The 16,490-nt window shown below is 44.2% G+C and overlaps 1 protein-coding gene across 1 annotated transcript in view; it reads left to right on the top strand.

Moving 5' to 3' along the window:
* Nucleotides 1–9,381, top strand: part of SNRPC (small nuclear ribonucleoprotein polypeptide C) — a 180,184-nt gene extending 170,803 nt beyond the window's left edge. The window contains exon 6 of the mRNA XM_077295542.1: nucleotides 8,696–9,381. Coding sequence (XP_077151657.1) covers nucleotides 8,696–8,820 — 125 coding nt within the window. The 3' untranslated portion in view covers nucleotides 8,821–9,381. The remainder of the gene's footprint in view (nucleotides 1–8,695) is intronic.
* The last annotated feature ends 7,109 nt before the right edge of the window (nucleotides 9,382–16,490 follow it).

Raw genomic sequence — 16,490 nt, 5'->3', positions numbered from 1 at the left:
TCCCAGCACAGAGACCCCCACGTTGCCACAATGAGGTAATAGGGGGATATACTCCACTCACACTTTACTGTGAGACGCCCCCTGTCTTAGTCATCGGGACCACTCCCCCCCCACCCACCATATGCACATTTTATCTGTACCCGGCGTATAAGACGACCCCCGACTTTTAAGAAGATTTTGAGGGGTTAAAAAGTCATCTTATACGCCGGAAAATACGGTAGTTAATGGGCGCGGGCGGATCGCGATAACGCTCACGCTCATTGCGCGCACATGTCAGCTGTACAAAACAGCTGACATGTCGCGGCTTTGAGGTGGGCTCACCGCCGGAGCCCACCTCAAAGTAGGGGATCTGCCAGCTGACGTACTATTCCGTCAGCTGGCAGAAATTGGTTAAAGTCACTTTGAGAGATGTACATGACAGAAAATACTCAAAACTGACCCCATTCTTAAAACTGCACCCCTCAAGGTGCTCAAAACCACATTCAAGAAGTTTATTAACCCTTTACGTGCTTCACAGGAACTAAAGCAATGTGGAAGGAAAAGATTTACATTTAACTTTTTTTACAAACCTTTTACTTCAGAGCCAATTTTTTTTATTTTCACAAGTGTAAAAAGAGGAATGATCCACAAAAGTTGTTGTGCAATTTATCCCGAGTACGTTGATACCCCATATGTGGGGTAAACCACTGTTTCGGCGCACAGCAGAGCTTGGAAGTGGAGTGCCGTTTGACTTTTTCAATGCATAATAATAATAATAATAATTTTTATTTATATAGCGCCAACATATTCCGCAGCGCTTTACAACTTATAGAGGGGACTTGTACAGACAATAGACATTACAGCATAACAGAAATCACAGTTCAAAATAGATACCAGGAGGAATGAGGGCCCTGCTCGCAAGCTTACAAACTATGAGGAAAAGGGGAGACACGAGAGGTGGATGGTAACAATTGCTTTAGTTATTTGGACCAGCCATAGTGTAAGGCTCGGGTGTTCATGTAAAGCTGCATGAACCAGTTAACAGCCTAAGTATGTAGCAGTACAGACACAGAGTGCTATTAACTGCATAAAGTGTATGAGAACACGATGCAAGGAACCTGATTGTGTTTTTGTTTTTTTTTTCTATTTTTAATAGGCCACACAGGGATAGTTAGGTTAATGCGTTGAGGCGGTAGGCCAGTCTGAACAAATGCGTTTTTAGGGCACGCTTAAAACTGTGGGGATTGGGGATTAATCGTATTAACCTAGGTAGTGCATTCCAAAGAATCCGGCGCAGCACGTGTAAAGTCTTGGAGACGGGAGTGGGAGGTTCTGATTATTGAGGATGCTAACCTGAGGTCATTAGCGGAGCGGAGGGCACGGGTAGGGTGGTAGACTGAGACCAGAGAGGAGATGTAGGGTGGTGCTGAGCCATGGAGTGCTTTGTGGATGAGGGTAGTAGTTTTGTACTGGATTCTGGAGTGGATGGGTAGCCAGTGTAATGATTGGCACAAGGTAGAGGCATCGGTGTAACGGTTGGTGAGGAATATGATCCTGGCAGCAGCATTCAGGACAGATTGGAGCGGGGAGAGTTTGGTAAGAGGGAGGCCGATTAGTAGAGAGTTACAATAGTCCAGACGGGAATGAATAAGAGAAACAGTAAGAGTTTTTGCAGAGTCGAAAGTAAGAAAAGGGCGAATTCTAGAAATGTTTTTGAGATGCAGATAAGAGCGAGCCAGTGATCGGATGTGGGGGGTGAATGACAGCTCGGAATCAAGGATGACCCCAAGGCAGCGGGCATGTTGCTTTGGAGTAATGATTGAACCGCACACGGAGATGGCAAAGTCAGGCAAAGGTAGGTTAGTAGAGGGAGAGAACACGAGGAGTTCAGTTTTTGACAGGTTCAGTTTCAGATAGAGGGAGGACATGATGTTAGAGACAGCGGTAAGACAATCACTGGTGTTTTCTAAGAAGGTCGGAGTGAAAGCAGGAGAAGAGGTGTATAATTGGGTGTCATCAGCATAGAGATGGTACTGGAACCCAAATCTACTGATTGTTTGTCCAATAGGGGCAGTATACAAAGAGAAGAGGAGGGGGCCTAGGACTGATCCTTGAGGAACCCCAACAGTAAGGGGAAGGTGAGAGGAGGAGGAACCAGCAAAACATACAGTGAAGGATCGGTCAGAGAGATAGGAGGAGAACCAAGAGAGAACGGTGTCCTTGATGCCGATGGAGGGGAGCATAGTGAGGAGGAGCTGATGATCCACGGTGTCGAATGCTGCGGAAAGATCCAATAGAATTAGCATGGAGTAGTGACCATTAGATTTAGCTGTTAGTAGGTCATTAGAGACTTTAGTGAGGGCAGTTTCAGTAGAGTGTAAAGAGCGGAAGCCAGATTGAAGAGGGTCGAGAAGAGAGCTATCTGAGAGATAGCGGGTAAGACGGGAGTGGAGCAGGCGTTCCAGGAGTTTAGAGATGAAGGGAAGATTAGAGACAGGTCTATAATTAGCTGCACAGTTTTGGTCGAGGGAGGGTTTTTTAAGTAATGGATGTATGATGGCATGCTTAAATGAGGAGGGAAAAATACCGGAAGTGAGGGAAAGGTTGAATATTTTTGTTATGTGAGAGGTGACAGCCGGGGAAAGGGACTGGAGGAGATGTGATGGAATGGGGTCACTGGTGCAAGTGGTCGGGCGAGAAGATGCAAGGAGCCTGCTTACTTCTTCAGTAACTGGTTCAAAATCAGAGAGTGAACTAGATGCAGTGGGGGAGGGAGGACAGTGCCTGGTATGAAGAGATTGGGAGATGATTTCCTGTCGAATGTGGTCAGTTTTTTCTTTGAAGTAATTGGCCAGATCGTCAGCGCGGAGATCTGTGGTTGGGGCCTGCTCTCTTGGGTTGAGTAGGGACTGGAAAGTGTCGAACAGACGTTTAGGGTTATTGGACAGTGAGGTGATGAGGGTGTTGAAATAGGTTTGTTTGGAGAGGTGGAGGGCAGAGTTGTATGTTTTTAGCATGAACTTATAATGGATGAAATCTTCGGGTAGATTAGATTTTCTCCACAGTCGTTCGGCGCACCTGGAGCATCGCTGCAGGAAGCGTGTTTGCAGCGTGTGCCACGGTTGTCGCCGTCTGTCGAGTTGCTCTATGTATAGGAGGAGCAGCTTCATTCAGGGCACTTTGCAGGGTTTCATTGTAATGGTTCAGAGCAGAATCAGGACATGAGATGGAGGAGATTGGGGCCAATGAGGACTGCAAGTTCTTCATAAGTTTCTGGGTGTTAATGGCCTGTATGTTTCTATAAGTGTGGAAAGTGGGGGTGACCTGAGCGGGATGGCAGTTCTTGATAGAGAATGAAAGAAGGTTGTGGTCAGAGAGCGGGAGAGGGGTGTTTGTGAAATCATCCACTGAGCAAAGTCGGGAGAAGACCAAGTCAAGGGAGTTTCCATCTTCATGCGTTGGAGAGTTAGTATGCTGCGAGAGGCCGAAAGAGGAGGTTAGAGATAAAAGGTGAGAAGCAGACGGGGAAAGGGGAGAAGCAATGGGGATGTTGAAATCACCCATGATAAGGGTGGGGGTGTCACAGGAGAGAAAGTGTGGAAGCCAGGTGGCAAAGTGATCCAGGAACTGATGAGAGGGGCCAGGAGGACGATACACCACCGCCACTCGCATGGAGAAGGGGACATAGAGTCTGACAGCATGGACCTCAAAGGAAGGGAATACAAGTGAGGGTACTTGGGGGGTAACTTGGAAGGTACATTTGGGTGAAAGGAGCAGCCCAACGCCTCCACCTGCTCTGTTGTCTGATCTTGGGGTATGAGAAAAGTAGTCCACCATATGAGAGAGAGCAGCAGCAGCGGTTGTGTCTGACTGCTGGATCCAGGTTTCAGTAAGAGCCAGGAGATTAAGAGCCTTAGAAAGGAAGTAATCATGGGTGAAGGAGAGTTTATTACACACAGAGCGAGAATTCCAAAGAGCACAATTGAAAGAGACAGAAGGCATGCATGGAATATTAATAAGGTTAGAGGGGTTTCTGGGTGTAGCAGTTGGGAGGTTTGACTGGCTATAACATGGGGGGCCGGGGTTTGGAGAGATGTCTCCAGCGACTAGGAGAAGGAGGATAGAAAGAGTGAGCAGATGGTTAAGTGGTTAAGTGATTTGTGAGAGCGTCTTTTGTGTTGGATGGTGGGACTGAATGGATCTGCGCTGTTAAGCAATGTGAACAGAGCATGAGTGTTATGCATAGGAGAGGCAAGAACAGAGGGGCCGATATGGATGGAGTATAAAGAGTTAATGCAAGGGCGGTGAGTGAATGCAGCAGCCAGGATATAGATTATACAGATACATATGGTGTGTATTTGTTCTGTTTCAAGTGAATAGGGAGTAGGTTTAGACTGTCTTACCTGTCTCCTGCCCTGTCTAACTGCCATGTTATAACTGCGTCATACTTAGAAGAAAATATACTTTGAAAAAAAAGTACACGAATAATAGTGCACGAATGCACCCCTGCATGAATGCATCCCCAAGCTTTGTCTACATTTATAGAAGGCTAGCTCTTAGATCTCACTTTTTTTTTTTTTTTTTTTTTTTTTTTTTGGAAAAGGGTGTTTCTCCCCCTCTTGTTACCAATCAATCTAACTCAGTTGAGACAGCAGGACACAATAAATGTAGTGATCAGATAAACAAATGTCCAGGTCTGCATGGATCATAAACCCCTTTGAAAAAGTTATGTGATCTCTCTACATAGGGACAAGAAAAAGTGAGTTAAATATCTATAAACACAAACAAATGCATAATAAGATGACTAACATATATACAGTGCCTACAAGTAGTATTCAACTCCCTGCAGATTTAGCAGGTTTAATAAGATGCAAATAAGTTAGAGCCTTCAAACTTCAAACAAGAGCAGGATTTATTAACAGATGCATAAATCTTACAAACCAAAAAGTTTTGTTGCTCAGTTAAATTTTTATAAATTTTAAACATAAAAGTGTGGGTCAATTATTATTCAACCCCTAGGTTTAATATTTTGTGGAATAACCTTTGTTTGCAATTACAGCTAATAATCGTCTTTTATAAGACCTGATCAGGCCGGCACAGGTCTCTGGAGTTATCTTGGCCCACTCCTCCATGCAGATCTTCTCCAAGTTATCTAGGTTCTTTGGGTGTCTCATGTGGACTTTAATCTTGAGCTCCTTCCACAAGTTTTCAATTGGGTTAAGGTCAGGAGACTGACTAGGCCACTGCAACACCTTGATTTTTTGCCTCTTGAACCAGGCCTTGGTTTTCTTGGCTGTGTGCTTTGGGTCGTTGTCTTGTTGGAAGATGAAATGACGACCCATCTTAAGATCCTTGATGGAGGAGCGGAGGTTCTTGGCCAAAATCTCCAGGTAGGCCGTGCTATCCATCTTCCCATGGATGCGGACCAGATGGCCAGGCCCCTTGGCTGAGAAACAGCCCCACAGCATGATGCTGCCACCACCATGCTTGACTGTAGGGATGGTATTCTTGGGGTCGTATGCAGTGCCATCCAGTCTCCAAACGTCACGTGTGTGGTTGGCACCAAAGATCTCGATCTTGGTCTCATCAGACCAGAGAACCTTGAACCAGTCAGTCTCAGAGTCCTCCAAGTGATCATGAGCATGAGTGTAGACGAGCCTTGACATGACGCTTTGAAAGTAAAGGTACCTTACGGGCTCGTCTGGAACGGAGACCATTGCGGTGGAGTACGTTACTTATGGTATTGACTGAAACCAATGTCCCCACTGCCATGAGATCTTCCCGGAGCTCCTTCCTTGTTGTCCTTGGGTTAGCCTTGACTCTTCGGACAAGCCTGGCCTCGGCACGGGAGGAAACTTTCAAAGGCTGTCCAGGCCGTGGAAGGCTAACAGTAGTTCCATAAGCCTTCCACTTCCGGATGATGCTCCCAACAGTGGAGACAGGTAGGCCCAACTCCTTGGAAAGGGTTTTGTACCCCTTGCCAGCCTTGTGACCCTCCACGATCTTGTCTCTGATGGCTTTGGAATGCTCCTTTGTCTTTCCCATGTTGACCATGTATGAGTGCTGTTCACAAGTTTGGGGAGGGTCTTAAATAGTCAGAAAAGGCTGGAAAAAGAGATAATTAATCCAAACATGTGAAGCTCATTGTTCTTTGTGCCTGAACTACTTCTTAATACTTTAGGGGAACCAAACAGAATTCTGGTGGGTTGAGGGGTTGAATAATAAATGACCCTCTGAAAAAACTTTTCCCAATTTAAAAAAAAAATAAACAAAGAAATAACATTCTTTTTTGCTGCAGTGCATTTCACACTTCCAGGCTGATCTACAGTCCAAATGTCACAATGCCAAGTTAATTCCAAATGTGTAAACCTGCTAAATCTGCAGGGGGTTGAATAATACTTGTAGGCACTGTAGCTATATGCAGGATTCAATGCCGAAGATAGAATGAATCAGATACCATCCAAGCCGCTTGCTGTCAGGGAATGGAGCAATAGACATGCAGGATAGTTCAGTTCAGGGAATGAATGATATGTTTACCATCCAAGCCGCTTGCTGTCAGGGAATGGAGCAATAGACATGCAGGATAGTTCAGTTCAGGGAATGAATGATATGTTTACATGTATTGAAGAGAAGAGAGATGCTTGTTATATTCTGCCATGTTATAACTGCGTCATACTTAGAAAAAAATATACTTTGAAAAAAAAGTACACGAATAATAGTGCACGAATGCACCCCTGCATGAATGTATCCCCAAGCTATAATTGGCTGTAATTGAGATCGGACACCTTAAGGAACTTATCTAGATGTGTGATGAGCACTTTGAACTCCCAAGTGCTTCACAGAAGTTTATAACGTAGAGCCATAAAAATAAAAACTTGTATTTTTCCACAAAAATGATCTTTTCTTCCCCAAATTTTTATTTTCACAAGGGTAACAGGAGAAATTGGACCCCAAAAGTTGTTGTCCAGTTTGTCCTGAGTACGCCGATACTCCATATGTGAGGGGGGACCACTGTTTGGGCACACATCGGGGCTTGGAAGGGAAGTAGTGACATTTTAAAATGCAGACTTTGATGGAATGCTCTGCGGGCGTCATGTTGCGTTTACAGAGCCCCTGATGTATCTAAACAGTAGAAACTCCCCACAAGTGACCCCATTTTGGAAACTAGACCCCTTAAGGAGCTTATCTAGATGTGTGGGTGAGCACTATGAATCTCCAAGTGCTTCATAGAAGTTTATAACGCAGAGCCGTGAAAATAAAAAAATCCTTTTTTTTTTTTCCACAAAAATGATTTTTTTAGCCCCCAATTTTTTATATTTTCCCAAGGTTAACAGGAGACATTACACCCCAAAAGTTGTCCAAATTGTTCTGAATACACTGATGCCCCATATGTTGGGGTAAACCACTGGGCGCACAGGAGAGCTCCGAAGGAAGGGAGCACCATTTGACTTGACCCCCTTGTGTACCTAAACAGTGGAAACCCCCCAATTCTAACGCCAACCCTAACCCCAACACACCTTTAACCAATCCCAACCCTAATCCCAATACACCCCTAATCCTAACCCTAATCCCATCTCTAACCCCAACTTTAGCCTAACTCGAACCCTAATGGGAAAATGGAAATAAATACATTTTCTTTATTTTATTATTTTCCCCTATCCCCCCGTTAATTACTTTTTTTTTTTTGATCACTGTGATGGGGTCTATCACAGTGACCATAGTGAATCAGTAGAAAAAATCTTCCTATACGTGCCGGCTGGCAGATGTCGGTGGGCGCACTGCGCATGCACCCGCCATTTTCTTACTGGAAGAAGACGCCAGCAGCCGTTGGGGAAAGCAGGAGGATCCAGGGACATCGGAAGACACTGGTAAGTATCGGGGGAGGTGCAATCGGAGACCCTATTTCTCTGTCCTCTGATGTGCAATCACATCAGAGGACAGAGAAATTAAATGGCAAATTGCGGGGTTTTTTTAAGGTTTTTTTTTGTTTATTTGTTTTGCGGTTGCCGTTATACGATTAATAACGGCGATCGCAACCCCGGGGGTCAGTAAAAACCGACCCGAATTATGCTCTCTGTGGTCTCGGCTACCCCTGGCAGATGAGACCACGGAAAAAATCCAACTCTGGGAGGCGCTATACACGTTAATTAATGGCGCTGTGGTTAAGTACCCTTAACCCATTACTTGCCAAATTAAAATTTTTACAAGTACGGATTTTTCAGAAAAGGGTGTCCCAATATTCAATTAAAAATGACAATGACATGATTTCCTATTTTGAAAACATTCATTTTGCAAACACAACACAAAAAATTGGACCTAATTATGAAAATTATAAAATCTTAGTTGCTAGAAGCTAAAGACTAGACGTCCCAAAAAAAGGACATTGGTAGATAATGGGTTAACTACCGCCGTTAAATGGCGTATTGGCGGTCGTTAAGGGGTTAATGTGAAAAAAATGAACTTTGTTTCATTGCAGCCATTTGGTAAATTCAAAAGAGTAAAAAATTTAAAGGGGTCTGAATACTTTCCGCACCCACTGTGTGTGTGTGTGTGTGTGTGTGTGTATATATGTATGTATGTGTGTGTATTAAATAATTTTAATAATAATGTATTATAATAATTGTATTATATAAATTATATAATTTATTATGGATATGTACTCACACACTCTTTGGACATATGGTTGCTGACCACTTTCTTATGCCCCCACAATTAGGTCCTGGTATGAGACCGCCAATGGGAGCTCACATGCCAATGATGCCTGGTCCTCCTATGATGCGCCCACCTGTACGACCCATGATGCTGCAGTCTCGCCCTGGCATGGCACGTCCTGACCGATAGACCAAATCAACAGGCCAATCTCCATAGCAAATACGTTGGCAAAGCTCTTGACCGAGTTTCAGTAATTTTGACGTGTTGATGTCTCCAATATTTCTCACTATGGAAATTTCCAATTTAGAGGTTGTCTAAAGTTCATATATGGGTAAAATTGTTTGTAAGAGCAAGCAACTTTGCAATTTAACTTGTTAATGTAAAATTATTATTTTGGCTTTAAAGAACAGAGATTTAATAATACCAGCCTGAGAGTACAGTTTGGACCAGTGACGTATACATGAAATCTTCAGGAGCACTCTGCCACCATTAAAGGGATTTGCTTCTCATCATGAATCTGCATCCTGCTTTAAGTGCTATTGGATTATGTATCCATTAAAACAGAATTATTTTTTTTGTGCTGGTCGTACCTGATTTTAAAACATTATTTTAAACTGCATGGTTCTGTATATGACCAGCCTCCGCACACATGGTATTTGTATAAGTTGGCCAAATTCTCAGAACAAGCTAGTACAGTACCTTATTTTTTTCATTTAAAATGTTTTTTTTTATTAAAGATTATGGAATAAGTTTTTTTCTTTTTTTTTCCATTTCATGGTGTTATCTATTGATAATTTTTATTCATGTTTGCAAGTACACTTGCAAGGCCACACAAGCATTGGCAATAAATAGTGTTGAGCATTCCGATACCGCAAGTATCGGGTATCGGCCGATATTTGCTGTATCGGAATTCCGATACCGAGATCCGATACTTTTGTGGTATCGGGTATTGGTATCGAAACAACATTAATGTAAAAATGTGTAAAAGAGAGAATTAAAATAAAAAATATTGCTATACTCACCTCTCCGACGCAGCCTGCACCTTACCGAGGGAAGCGGCAGCGTTCTTTGTTTAAAATTCGCGCTTTTCTTTCCTTACGTGAAGTCCCGGCTTTGTGATTGGTTGCGTCGCAGTCACATGGGCGACGCAACCAATCACAGCAAGCCGTGACGTAATTTCAGGTCCTTAAGGATTTTAAAATTATGTCCCGGCTTTGTGATTGGTTGCGTCGCAGTCACATGGGCGACGCAACCAATCACAAGCCGTGACGTCACGGGAGGCTGGACACGCGCGCATTTTAAAATGCGCGCTTGTCCAGCCTCCCGTGACGTCCCGGCTTGTGATTGGTTGCGTCGCGATCAACCAATCACAAGCCGGGAGGCTGGACAAGCGCGCATTTTAAAATGCGCGCGTGTCCAGCCTCCCGGCTTGTGATTGGTTGCTTCGCGGTCAACCAATCACAAGCCGGGACGTCACGGGAGGTTGGACAAGCGCGCATTTTAAAATGCGCGCGTGTCCAGCCTCCCGGCTTGTGATTGGTTGACCGCGAAGCAACCAATCACAAGCCGGGACGTCACGGGAGGTTGGACAAGCGCGCATTTTAAAATGCGCGCGTGTCCAGCCTCCCGGCTTGTGATTGGTTGACCGCGACGCAACCAATCACAAAGCCGGGACGTAATTTTAAAATCCTGAAGGACCTGAAATTACGTCACGGTTTGCTGTGATTGGTTGCGTCGCCCATGTGACTGCGACGCAACCAATCACAACGCCGGAACGTAATTTTAAAATCCTGAAGGACCTGAAATTACGTCACGGCTTGCTGTGATTGGTTGCGTCCCGGCCACATGGGCGGCACGCGACCAATCACAAGCCGGGACTTCACGTAAAGGAAAGAAAAGCGCGAATTTTAAACAAAGAACGCTGCCGCTTCCCTCGGTAAGGTGCAGGCTGCGTCGGAGAGGTGAGTATAGCAATATTTTTTATTTGAATTCTTTCTTTTACACATTAATATGGTTCCCAGGGCCTGAAGGAGAGTTTCCTCTCCTTCAGACCCTGGGAACCATCAGGGATACCGTCCGATACATGAGTCCCATTGACTTGTATTGGTATCGGGTATCGGTATCGGATTGGATCCGATACTTTGCCGGTATCGGCCGATACTTTCCGATACCGATACTTTCAAGTATCGGACGGTATCGCTCAACACTACTTAAAACATAAGAAACTTTCCCCTCTTGCAGTGCAGATCTGGGAACAGCTCCCTCTAGTGTTGAGCATTCCGATACCGCAAGTATCGGGTATCGGCCGATATTTGCTGTATCGGAATTCCGATACCGAGATCCGATACTTTTGTGGTATCGGGTATCGGTATCGAAACAACATTAATGTAAAAATGTGTAAAAGAGAGAATTAAAATAAAAAATATTGCTATACTCACCTCTCCGACGCAGCCTGCACCTTACCGAGGGAAGCGGCAGCGTTCTTTGTTTAAAATTCGCGCTTTTCTTTCCTTACGTGAAGTCCCGGCTTTGTGATTGGTTGCGTCGCAGTCACATGGGCGACGCAACCAATCACAGCAAGCCGTGACGTAATTTCAGGTCCTTAAGGATTTTAAAATTACGTCCCGGCTTTGTGATTGGTTGCGTCGCAGTCACATGGGCGACGCAACCAATCACAAGCCGTGACGTCACGGGAGGCTGGACACGCGCGCATTTTAAAATGCGCGCTTGTCCAGCCTCCCGTGACGTCCCGGCTTGTGATTGGTTGCTTCGCGGTCAACCAATCACAAGCCGGGAGGCTGGACACGCGCGCATTTTAAAATGCGCGCGTGTCCAGCCTCCCGGCTTGTGATTGGTTGACCGCGACGCAACCAATCACAAAGCCGGGACGTAATTTTAAAATCCTGAAGGACCTGAAATTACGTCACGGCTTGCTGTGATTGGTTGCGTCGCCCATGTGACTGCGACGCAACCAATCACAACGCCGGAACGTAATTTTAAAATCCTGAAGGACCTGAAATTACGTCACGGCTTGCTGTGATTGGTTGCGTCCCGGCCACATGGGCGGCACGCGACCAATCACAAGCCGGGACTTCACGTAAAGGAAAGAAAAGCGCAAATTTTAAACAAAGAACGCTGCCGCTTCCCTCGGTAAGGTGCAGGCTGCGTCGGAGAGGTGAGTATAGCAATATTTTTTATTTTAATTCTTTCTTTTACACATTAATATGGTTCCCAGGGCCTGAAGGAGAGTTTCCTCTCCTTCAGACCCTGGGAACCATCAGGGATACCGTCCGATACATGAGTCCCATTGACTTGTATTGGTATCGGTATCGGATTGGATCCGATACTTTGCCGGTATCGGCCGATACTTTCCGATACCGATACTTTCAAGTATCGGACGGTATCGCTCAACACTAGCAATAAATCATTTGACAACTGAGTTGCATTACACTTTCATTTCATTTTTCAGCTACCCCATGCATTCATGCCCTTACATTTATCCACCTAATTCCCAGCCAAAATTTCTGCTTTGATTGTGATGGGCTTGATGGGTTTAGGGCTCGTTCTCATTCTGCATTTAAATCAGACAAGTGCAATCCAATAAATCTGCTTGCACTCTAACTAATGTTCTTCAATGAGTCGGTGGTATTCTGCAGTTTATTTAAAAAAAAAAATTTCTCATCTGCAATCTGGATGAGAAAAACAATTGCAGCATACCGCGAGTGGCCGCATATATCAGACAGGACTCGCCAATACAGTTAAATGGGAGCAAGAATAAAAATCATATGGCACACGGACTATGTGTGTGCCGTCCAACTTTTATGCACACATCTCATAAGAAACCTGACATTTCATCAGCTAAGCACCGTAAATTCACAGCCCGATCTGACAGAATAGATAGAGATGTCAGTGTGATATACACTGCCCCAAAAAATAAAGTGCTAAAATACCACATCCTAGATATCACTGAATGAAATACTCCAGATGCAAATCTTTAGTCAATACATAATGCAATACATTGAGCACAATAAAACATAAAAATGACCAATGTAAATCAAAATGAACCACAAGGTGGTTTACACGTTAATGACCAAGACAATTTTTAACAATTCTGACCACTGTCACTTTGAGGTAATATTTCTGGAATACTTCAATAGATCCCCCTGATTCTGAGATTTTTTTTTCTTTTACATATATTGTACTTCATGATAGTGATTACATTTCTACGATATGACTCTCGATTATTTGTGAAAAAACTATACAAATTTGGAAAATTTAGCAATTTTCAAACTTTGAATTCTTATCCCCTTAAATCTGATAGCGATGTCACACAAAATAGTTAATAGATAACATTTTTCACATGTCTACTTGACATCAGCAAAATTTCTGAAATTTTTTTTTTATTTGTTAGAAAGTTATAAGGGTTACAAGTTGACCATCAATTTCTCATTTTTCCAACAAAATTTACAAACTCATTTTTTTAGTGACCACCTAACATTTCAAGTGACTTTGAGGGGTTTATATGATATAAAATACAGAAAAGGTAACAACAGCCTAAAAACGTCACCCCTCAAGGTGCCCAAAACCACATTCAAGAAGTTTATTAACCCTTCAGGTGCTTAACAGGAATTTTTAGAATGTGGGGAAAAAAATGAACATTTAACTTTTTTTCACAAAACATTTAATTTAGACCCCTTCTTTTCACAAGGGTAACAGGAATAAATGGACCCCATAATTTTTTGAGCAATTTCTCCTGAGCATGGTGATACCCCATATGTGGGGGAAAACCACTGTTTGGGCACTTGGAAGAGAAGGAGCGTCATTTGACTTTTTTGAATGCAGAATTTGCTTGAACAGTTAGCGGATGCCATGTCACGGTTGTAAATTCCCTGATGTGCCTAAACAATAAAAATCCCCCACAAGTGACACCATTTTGGAAACTAGACCCCTCAGGGAACTTATCTAGCTGTATGTTGATCATATTGAACCCACAGATGCTTCACAGAAGTTTATAACGTTGAGCCATGAAAATGTCAAAAAATCACACTTTCCGCAAAAATGTTTTAGATTAATATTTGGCATTTTCATAAGGGTAACTGGAGAAATGGCACAACAAAATGTACAGTGTCATTTCTCCTGAGTACGCCGATACCTCATATGTTGGAGAAAACTACTGCTTGGGCGCATAGCAGGGCTCGGAAGGGAAGGAACATCATTTGACTTTTTGAATGAACAATTTGCTAGAACCTAATCTGATGAGCCTAAACAGTGGAAACACCCCACAAGTGACCATATTTTGGAGACTAGACCCCTCAAGGAATGTATTTAGATGTGTGGTCAGTGAGCCCCTTGAATCCCAGGTGCTTCAGACGTTTATTACGTTGAACTGTTACAGTAGAATTACAAAAATTAATTTTCCTCAAATTATTGTAGCCTTATTTTTTTTTCACAACAGTGACAGGAGAATTTGCACCATAGCACTTGTTGTGCAATTTATGCTGAGTATGCTTTTACCCCTATATGTGGGGGAATACCACTTTTGAGGCTCAGTGCAAAGCTCCGAAGAGAAGAAGCGCTATATTGGAGTTCAGATTTTGCTGGAATGATTTGAGGGTGCCGTGTCTCATTGGTAGAGCCCCTGAGGTGCTAGAACAGAAAACCCCATATATGAACTCATTTAACAAACTACAGTCCCCAATTAATTTATGTAGTGATGGTGTGATCATATTGACACCACAGAGTTGTATTCTTTCTTCACCGCTCAATTATATATATTTCTTTTTTACCACTAAAATGTTGTTTTAGCCCCAAGTTTAAAATTTTTTTTTAATTGCTAAAAGGATTTTCTTTTTTTTTACAACAAACTGAGGTCCATTTTCCAGGACGTCCCCCTGACAGCACATTGGAGGAAGTCCTCCTCCTCCTTGCAGGGACAGGAAATACAACACGAGAGGTTAAAAGGTCCCACTCCGCCCCCTTTCCCTCAGTGTTTTTCCTGTCCCTGCATGGAGGGACACACGAGAGGAACAGCGCTATACAGCTTGAAGACTCCCCAGACCGGAGGGCTCGGGGGATCGTGCGGCTAGGCCAATATCCTTCCCCCGCAGTATTAAGCCCCAGGCAGAAACTTCCCGGTGGGGAGTCCCTCTGCCCAGAGACCAGTCGAGCGGACGGGCTCCTGGGTTGAACCGCTTCCCCCCGGGGGGGGGGCTCTCGGTTCAGGTGCCAGGAGAAGAGGCGCCAGCAGCAGGCGCAGCGTGCGTTCCACAGCGTGGAACGCGGGAGTAAGAATCCATATACCGGACAGTGCTTCCGGTATCAGCGCAGGTAAGGTGACGTCATATCCGGGGGGCGGCATCTCGGCGTGCGTTCCACCTGGTGGAACGTGGAAGTGAGCGTCCTTAAAGGCGCAAAAACAGAGCGTCCGCAGATTTTCATCCAGCGTTCCTTCTGGTGTAAGGAAGCGCCAGATTTGAATCCCTGGAAAGCATTTTGTGCTGCAGGACACAGTATTTCGTGGGGTCTGTGCTAGCCAGGCTGCTGCAAATGCCGGAGACTAAGGGTGAGTGCAGCAGAAGCTGCTATAGCCCTCATTTTGTTTGTTAGATCACATATTTATACTGGCATCTCTCAACAGAGAATGTGGAGGACAGAAATGAGGAGACGGGGTAAGTGCGCAGAGTACATACATACACACGCACACTGAGCCGTTCTTATTCTTATTTTAGGATAAAGAGGCCACTCAGACTCCCCTCTCTCAGGCAAAAAAGTCGGGCACAGTGATATCAAAATCTAAAAGGTGCTCCATATGTAATGCGAAGCTTTCAGAAGCATACAAGAAAGCTCTCTGCAGTTCTTGTATCACTAAGGTTGTCAGAGATGTACAACCAGCAATGTTATCGGAGATGAGGAGTCTAATCCGAGAGGAGATCCAAAATTCTTTGGCCTCTATGTCTCAACGGGATATGGGCAGTCCGGGTCCGGCTCATAAGAGACCAAGAAGGGATCCAGAACAGGAAGTCCACGATGGTTCTTCAGAAGCAGAATCGGAATACAGAGATTTTGACCAGGAAGAAGGAGAATTGCCATTGGAAGAACAGGAACAGGGAAGGAGGTATTACTTTCCCGTAGAAGACACAGAAGAGCTGGTTCAAGCGGTCAGAAGTACTATGCAGATAAAGGAAGATCCACGTCCAAGATCTAGACAAGATCAGATGTTCGGAGGGCTCACATATCAAGAACGAAGTGTTCCCGGTGAGCGACCATAACCGTCGAATGATATCACAGGAATGGAAAGATGCGGAACGTAGATTGGTGATGTCTAGAGAGTTTAAAAACCGTCTTCCATTCGATCCAGAAGAGATCAAGACATGGGAAGAAATTCCTAAAGTAGATGTCCCCATAGCCAAGGTGGCAAAGAAGACATCCATACCTTTTGAGGATTCATCTAGCCTCAAGGATGCAATGGACCGCAAGGCGGATATCCTTTTACGTCGAGCCTGGGAGACCTCAGCAGCTTTAATAAAGACTAACATCGCAGCCATGTCAGTAGCAAGATCCATGTTCCTGTGGATGGAACAATTGGAAGAACATTTAATTAATAAAACTCCACGGGCTGATATAATTTCTTCCCTACCTATCATAAAGTCAGCCACGGCCTTTATGGCAGACACCTCGTCTGAATCCGTTAGATTTGCGGCTAGAAATAGCTCTTTGTCTAACGCAACCCGAAGGGCCATTTGGCTTAGATCTTGGTCGGGGGATAATGCATCCAAAAATAAATTGTGTGCCATTCCATTCACAGGCTCTAGAATATTTGGTCAGGCTTTAGATGACATTCTAGAATCAGCAGCTGACAG

The sequence above is a fragment of the Ranitomeya variabilis genome, chromosome 3, assembly GCF_051348905.1.
Source record: "Ranitomeya variabilis isolate aRanVar5 chromosome 3, aRanVar5.hap1, whole genome shotgun sequence".
Taxonomy (NCBI): Eukaryota; Metazoa; Chordata; class Amphibia; order Anura; family Dendrobatidae; genus Ranitomeya; species Ranitomeya variabilis.
The sequence above is the reverse complement of the archived record's forward strand: the minus strand, read 5'-3'. Positions and strand labels throughout refer to the sequence as shown.